Raw genomic sequence first — 8075 nt, 5'->3', positions numbered from 1 at the left:
GCCCCTCCTAGAGAAAATGCTGCTTGGGGTGGAATCCAAATTGAACAGGGCAGGAAACTGGGTGGTGAGAAGAGAAAGAGGGTGCAGAAACTAGAGAAGCAGGTCTCCAGAGGCAGCAGCTCTCGGACTGTGGCTACACAGGCCAGGCTTTTTGATGCTTCAAGGTAACAATTTAAGGAGGGAACTCTCAAGCAGGTGAAACAAGGAGAGCTACCCTTACTCACTCCCACCCCCTATAGGAGTTTGTTCTTGAAAGCACAGAAAAGGCCATCTATTTAAACAAGAGTGACAGAAAAAAATTGGATTGAATCCCATATACACATATTGTCAGAAAAGTATATAAACGAATAACACATCAGCAGATAAAGGCACATCAGAAAAACTAGCCACAAAGCAGACAAATTTATAATCTGATATTAAATATTAAGCTATAAAAAGTTGTAGAACCTATGAAAAAGCATAAATCAGGAAGAGAAGAGTGATATAAATTGGCTAAACAGAAGAATATGTAAAGAATACTGAGAGTTTAGGGAAGAATTAGGAAAAAGGAAAAATCATTTTAGAAGAAACAACAAGTAGACCCTATGGAAAAATGGTAATAGCAATAGAAGAAAGGAAAAAAAATTAAAAATCAAACAAACAAAAAGAATCTGAGAGAAAATAATATATAGAGAACATGGGCAAAGAAGTTCCAATATATGTAAAACTGCAGTTCCTGCAGAGGAAAAAAAGCAATGGAAAAAAACAAATATTAAAAACTTTAATAATTAAAAAAGCTTTCCTGGAATAAAAGAAGGCTTATGATGTATATGGTACTGTTATGGATTGAACTGTGTCCCCCTAAAAAATGTGTGTCAACTTGGCTAGTCCATGATTCCCAGTAGTGTGTGATTATCCACCATTTTGTCGCCTGATGTAATTTTCCCATGTGTTGTAAATCCTACCTCTATGATGTTAATGAGGTAGAATTAGCAGCAGTTATGTTAACGAGGCAGGACTCAGTCTACAAGATTAGGTTGTGTCTTAAATCCATCTCTTTTGAAATATAAAAGAGAGAAGCGAGCAGAGAGACATGATGACCTCATACCACCAGAAATAAGAGCCAGGAGAATAGCGCGTCCTTTTGACCCGGGGTCCCTGTGCTGAGAAGCTCAGTGATTGGGGAAGACTGATGCCATGGACCTTCCCCCAGAGCCGACAGAGAGAGAAAGCCTTCCCCTAGACTGGCACCCTGAATTCAGACTTCTGGCCTCCTAGACTGTGAGAGAATAAACTTCTCTTTGTTAAAGCCATCCACTTGTGGTATTTCTGTTGGAGCAGCACTAGATGACTAGGACAGTGACTAAACATGCCAGTTTGCCCAGGACAGTCCTAGTTTACATCTGTGGTCCTGGCGTACTTTTTAAGTGTCCCTTTTCACTCTCAAAAGTCACCTGACTTACAAGGAAAATAAAATCAGATTGGCATCAAATTTTGACAGCAATACTGTACTTCACACCAGAAGACAAGAAGAAAGCATTTTTAAGATTTTCATGGAAGGAAAATATGAGCCATGGATTTTACATCCAGCCAAAGTGACCTAAAAGTATTATCTATAAAGGCTACAGTTATGAACTTGCAATATCTTAGGATATATTGTGTCCATGAACACTTTCTAAGGATTCTACTAGAAAATGACTTCAGAAAACAAAAAATCATAGGAGAAACTTTGGCATAAGGAAAAAGGTGTTTCTAGTGTTTCAGAATGAAGAGAAACCCTCAACAGAAGGCCAATCCTGAGAAGTTTAAGTTCTGCCTTGGAGAGAGAAGAGAAGTGGGATGATTTTCTTTAAATGTTATTTTCAGCTTCAGATTCCACGGAAATTCCTTATGATATTTGCTCCTCTCCACATCCAATTTGAAGCATTTCATTATGGCTCTCATTATTGTTAAAATCATACATCCTAAAATACTCCAGCTGTTCACCCAAGATTGACAGAGAGAAAATAGCTATAAAACTCAAAACATAAGATAAAAACTTTTGTCTGTTAATTCTAGCTTAGCAAAAATCCCCTACACTCTGTCCAGCTCCCTGAGAGCCTTTGGACCGTGAGATTTCTATGACAGCTCACAGTGAAAGGAAGATTCTGCACACTAGTTGGGTTTATCTTGTGCCTCACTTCTTTATGAACCAGTCCACAAACAAATTGCATGGAGGAAACAATTTATAAATGCTGTGTTTCCTTGGAAAATGAGTAAATAAAACAGACTGTTTTTGAAGTGAGTGGTTCAAGACCCTCTTTTGTTTTTGCCAGTCACCAGTGGAATTTGGCAAAAATACGCAGCTTCTCCAGTCCTAATACTAATGCTAATAGTAAAACTAGTGGTACTAATAGTAAAACATATTAGTTTCTACTAATAATAGCATAAAAAACTAAACACAGAATGCTTTTATTCATTAAAGTCAGATTAGATTAATTCTGTAGGAAGTGTTCTGCTGAAAAATGTTTAATAATTAAAATACTATAACTCTAGAGGTGGTGCAAACGGCTAACATGCTCAGCTGCTAACCAAAATGTTGGAAGTTCAAGTCTAGCTAGAGGTGCCACGGAAGAAAGGGCTGGTGATTTACTTTTGAAAAATCAGCCATTGAAAATCCTGTGGAGCACAGTTCCATAGGAGATCCTCTGACTCAACAGTAACTGGTTTGTTTGGTTTAGAGATTAAACAAAGATGCAAAATGATATTCTTCAATTCCTAGAGAATAAAGTAGTACATGGTGCAAAATATCAGTTAAAGTTTATGTTTACACAATAAAAGAGCTCAAATGTGGAAAGTGTCAGCTTTGTGTGGGCTTAGGAAAGAGACACAGGTTTTGGAGGCACCATAGTGAGCAACATCAGACTGTTGGGGGAAGAATCTCTGGGCAAGAAAGAGGAGAGGCTCCCTAAAGCTGGTGGGCCCAGGGGAGTCTCTAAGTGGCCCTTCGGGTGGGACTGCCTGTGAGCAGCTTTCCCGGAACAGAAGAACCATGCACTGCCCTCTACAGTCACTATTCTCAAACACAACTTGGATGCAGCTGTCCAGACTGGCTGGGATTCCAGGGTCCAGACAGCTCATCCTGCTCTGTTCCTGGGAATCCCGTTTGACCTACTGGTGGGCCACTGGTCCTTTCCCCAAGGCTCTGAGCCTTTTCTTCATCTGGAAAACATTGGTGACGAGCTAGATCAGTGATTCCCAAAGCAGGCTGGTCCCAGTCCCCAGGACAGCTTTGTGAAACGCACATTCCTGGGCCTACCTCATATCCACTACTCAGTGTTTCTGTGGGGCAGGACCTGGAACAAGTACCGGGATTTCTGAAAAACATGTCTGTTAAGATTAGAAAACAGAGGGAGGAAGGAATAAGGAAGGAAAGTTTTAAAACGCAGGCACTTGTATTTTTAAAAGCTCCTTGGTAACTGTGTCGGTCAGCTGGGCTGGGAACCTTGGGATCACATGACCCCAGGCTGAGCTGGCTCTGACCTTCTCCAACTCCATTGTCTTTCACAGAAGAGGGTCAGAGGGCACCAGTGACATCCATCCCTGTCTGCTGTTGCAGAGTTGCAACGAAAGCTGCATTCAAGGCCCACCCCCCTCCCCGAGCATCTCAGGCTACTCCCCACACCCGCCAGGAGCTAGTCCCCGGGCCTCCCTGCCTTACCAACCCCAGTCTAGCCAATGAGGTCACTTTGGCTGTCCGTGACATACTCTCCTGCTTCCCCAGACCCTCCACCAGGCATCCCCCTTCCTCTGCTCCAGATCCTACACTATCTTCAAGACCCAGTTCAAATGCATTCCCTCCCTGAAGCTTTCCTTGATGGCCCTCTTCCATCTGCATAGGGCCCCCTTTGAGGCCACTCAGCACGCGCTACCTCTCTCTCTGCTTGCTCGGCCTTGGGCTCACTGGTCCTTGAGAATATAACCAAACCCTGCCCCTCACCCCCTCCCAGCCATGTGCAGAGTCGGCAGGGGGTAGGGGCTGATGCATCTAATGAGTAAAAGAATGAAGGCTTCCGTGGTCCTAACCTCACAGGGCCCAGCTGTGACCTGACCTGGTGACAGATCCCCCCCTCCCTCATACACACAATATTTCCCTTTTGTGCCCTTCCTCTAGTTTGTAATGGCATGTTTGGATAGTATACTTAATGCCTGCCTTCCCTGCCATGTGATAAACTCCTGGAGGCAGGGAAGGTATCTGCTCTGCTCACACTCTGTCTCTAGATGCTCAGTAGATACCTGCGGAATGAACAAATCAATCAAGCCCTCTTGAAAAGATCTGAGGAAGCCGGGCTGTAAGCCGCGGTGGACCGAGGACCCAGAGCCCAGCTGATAGTCCTGAGAGCACAGGGGCCACCTGGCACCTTACTTGTTATAGAGCACGATGTCTGGCTTCCAGATCTTCTGGGCAGGGACACGCATGAACTCTACCCCATTGTAGTCAGAAGGGTTCCACTTCAACTTGTAGTCATTCCAGATCTGGGAGGAGGAGGCAGGCAGGGAGAATGACCAGCATGGCTTTATATCTCTTGACACGACCCATCTTGGTGACTCCCCACCCCTGCTGTGTGTCACTGAGCGGCCTCTGTGCTGTAGACCACACTGGCCCAAATTCTCACATGGGTGCAGTATGAGAGAGAGCACTGGGCTAGGAGCCTGCAGGTCGCCTCCTGGCTCTAGGGGAGCCATTGCCTTGGTGACTGTGGGCAAATCAAGCCCCTTTTTGGGCCCTCATTAGTCAAGTAAAGACTGTTAGTGCTTTTCCAGGCCACTTCCAGAACCAGGGTCCAGCCTCCATGCTTTAGCTCCTATTTCGACCCCGAGACAAGCTTTTTCAGACAAGTTCCCCACGAAGCCCCAAAGAGAGGTGCTATTCAATCACGTAACCCTCTTCCTCCTCCAGGTTAAGTGGGGTTGGCCTCAGAAGGGTTCTAGGGACAGAGCCCTGATCCCCTGGCGCCCAGGAGTGTTTGGGAGCAGAGGCTGGAAGGTCTGAGCCGTGGGCCCCTGAGGAGGGAGAAGGGAGGCTGCCGCCATATCAGACCCTGGGTGGGCACAATGCCCACCTGCTTTCCAGCTTCCTTGGGAGGAAGGCTGCATGAGCCGAGCACTCAGCTGGCAGGGCTGGTGGAAGGGTCACCCTTGGGCCAATGGGTCATTATCTCAGCACGTCTGGACAAGGCCTCCCTGGAGGACACGCTGAAGCTGATTTCTTCGGCCTCAACCTGACGAGGAAAACCCAGCACCCACATCCCTACCCCATCACACCAACAACAACATCCAATTTTAACTTAAGGATGGGAAGGAGGTGGTCTCAGGCACTGCCCTAGAGCGGGGCCAGGGTTCAGCCCTGGCTCTGCCTCCCCTCCTGCTGTGTGACCAGGGAGAAGGTTTCTCCCTCCAGGTACAGTCTGTCCATCTGTGACTTGAGGAGCCAGGCCCTGCAGTCTTTCCAGGGGAACTGTAGCCTCTAAGCCCCAGAAGAGATAGACTGGCCCAGTCAGTGGCCCCTGCTCTGTGTCTGCAGCAGTAGAGCTGGATCATTGGTGCCTTTCTAGTTCACAGGCAGCAAATAAAGTGGGTACCACCAGGGGGCCACAGTGCTCAGGGCCTGATCACTTACTTGCTTCAGCCACAGGTTGGTCTCCATGATCTGGTTTACTTCATCCTAGAAAGGGAGATTAAAGCAGGCAGACAGTTAAATCACAAAAGCAAGGCTGGCTCCAGGCAAGTTCTTCCAGAAGCCCTGTACCCCGTAGCCATGGCTTGGGGCTCTGACACTCACCACCTTCACTAGCTGAGACATGGACACCTCAAACTGGATGATGACTGGACTGGACACATTGGCCACGGGTCGAGTGATCTCACTGTAATCTTCGAACAGCCGTTCAAACAATCGGTGCTCAGCCTCGGAGGCACTGGCCACTGAAGGAAGTAGCTTGGTCAGACCCTGGGGAAATCATCACTTGTCTCAACCTCCCCCCACCCCCCAACCAGGGATGTCATCCACCTACAGCCTCCACTCTACCAGCTACGGGTACTCTGTGGAACCCCAGACTTTCAGGTGAGTCCTGTGCTCTCCAGTTACAGATAGGGAAGCTGAGTTCCACAGGGCTTCCATCAGGTCACACACACAGTGAGAAGTAGAGTGGTCAGAAGACTGGGCTCAGAAGTTAGAAAGACCTGTTTTAAACCACTTATGAGCTTTGTGAGCTTAGGCAAGTGGCTTGACCTCTCTGAACCTCAGTTTCTTTATCTGTAAAAATAATGATTATAAATGTACCCACCTCACAGAGTTGTTATGAGGATTAAATGAAATACTGCAAGTAATGTGTTTAGCTCAGTGCCCGGCACATGGTAGGAGCTCATGAACAATTAGCTATCCTTACCCTCATTATTACTACAGTGGAGGGGTGTGATACAGACGCAGTCTGCCTATGTTCAGCCACTCACTGCTTCAATGACAGGCAGATGACTGGTGGCACGGTCACCCAGGCCCAGGTATTCTGCCTCCCAGCCTGTGGGAGATTGCAGACCAGGTCTCAGGCACCCCTTCATCCCACCCAGGACCCTATAGGGGTTTGGCCACCAGTCCTCTAGAAGCCACGGAGCCCACTGGGCTCCCATGATTTCAGAGTGTGACCCACGGTTCCTGCTGATGCTGTCTTCACATCCTTATCAAAGACCCTTACCTCTCTGGAAGCCATTAAGGACTTCCTTTGTCCACAAACCACACCCAGAACAGATGAGGTCTCAGGTCAGCTGCCTGCTGTTCCCGTTTACAGATCTGGAGACAACCGGGGGAGGAGATGAGGGGAATCCTTGGGGAAGTCCGACCTAACTTTTCCTGGCCTTGAAATGGGATCTTGCCTGCCCTCCTTCTCCCCAGTGACTAACAGAGAGGCCGCAGCCTCGTGGGGAGTGCGAGGCGCTCTGAAGAGTGAGGGCCTCAGCAAGCAGGGGCAAAAACAGCTGCGTACAGAGCCACAAAGCCTTCTCCCAACAGACAATTCGGCTCTGCACCCGCAGAGAACCCCTTGCAGGCCTGCGAAGTCCCCCACCCCTTTCTATCTACCAACACAACCACAGACAGGGCGGCATTTCCCTCCCGTACCACCCTAAAAGCCTTCTGGTGGAAAGTCAGGGCATGGTTCTCCCTCCAGAGACGAAAGCGGGAGGCGGGGAGACGCGCTTCGCGACTCGGTTAAGGGTCTCAAAGTAACGATGCCAGGAGCGCGGATAGTTCAAGGCAGGTAGCAGAGGCTGGCGCGCCGCCTCTGGCCCCAGTCCCCAAATGAACCTCCCCTCTAAACACACACGGTGGCCTTGGGCAAGTCTTTAGCCCTCTCTGGCCTCCACTTGTACGTAACACGAGGAGGTGTGTGGAATGCACAGAATGGAACCAGAAGCCTTGGTGAGCCAGGCCCACAACCAACGCGCCAAGCAGGGCCGGGACTCGAACCCGCAAACCTGAGCCTTCCCCACGCCTCCCGGGAACGCGCCCAAATGACTGTCAGGAAGGGGGTTAGCCGTAAGGGAAAAGACATGCCCACCTAACTCGACGCCGGGTCGAACCGAGCCCACCAGGGGTCCGAGTCCCCGGCAACGGTACCCCAGGTCCTGCCCTCGCCAGCGCCCCTTGGCTCAGCTTCCCCACGCTGCGCTCCTGGCGCCTACTTCTTCGGAACCTGCATCCCCCACTCGGGGCGCCTGTCCCTCCGGTGACCTGGCGCCCGTACCTGGCAGCAGCAGCAGTAGAAGCAGCAGTGGCAGCGGCAGCGGCGCCCGGAGCGGGGAGAGCCCCTGGGCGCGGGCTTTGCGCGGGCGAGTGCCCATGGCTTGTCGGCCGGCCGGCTGCAGACTCCGCGCGGCTGGGCGGGCGGCTTGGGGTGCTCGGCAGGCTGGAGCTCCTGGCGGATGCAGGCCGAGGCAGCCCGAAAGGTCCGGCGCGGGCGCAGCGGTCGGGGAGACAACCTCGCCCCGCCTGGCTCCCAGCGCAGACAGCCGACAACTAGCGGTGCGAGTGGCGCGGACGTGCGAGGCTCTGTGCGCGGTGGGGC

At 49.9% G+C, this 8075-nt stretch overlaps 1 protein-coding gene across 1 annotated transcript in view; it reads right to left on the bottom strand.

Moving 5' to 3' along the window:
* Positions 1-7810, bottom strand: part of CHRNA3 (cholinergic receptor nicotinic alpha 3 subunit) — a 26790-nt gene extending 18980 nt beyond the window's left edge. Inside the window, exons 1-4 of the mRNA XM_004387511.2 lie at positions 7755-7810; positions 5801-5940; positions 5639-5683; positions 4385-4494 (exon numbers count right to left, since the gene is read on the bottom strand). Of these exons, the coding sequence (XP_004387568.2) occupies positions 4385-4494; positions 5639-5683; positions 5801-5821 (176 nt within the window). The 5' untranslated portion in view covers positions 5822-5940; positions 7755-7810. The remainder of the gene's footprint in view (positions 1-4384; positions 4495-5638; positions 5684-5800; positions 5941-7754) is intronic.
* Between the last annotated feature and the right edge of the window lie 265 nt (positions 7811-8075).

The sequence above is a fragment of the Trichechus manatus genome, unplaced genomic scaffold, assembly GCF_000243295.1.
Source record: "Trichechus manatus latirostris isolate Lorelei unplaced genomic scaffold, TriManLat1.0 scaffold00186, whole genome shotgun sequence".
Taxonomy (NCBI): Eukaryota; Metazoa; Chordata; class Mammalia; order Sirenia; family Trichechidae; genus Trichechus; species Trichechus manatus.
Note: the sequence above shows the minus strand (reverse complement) of the source record. Positions and strands in the feature narration are given on the sequence as shown.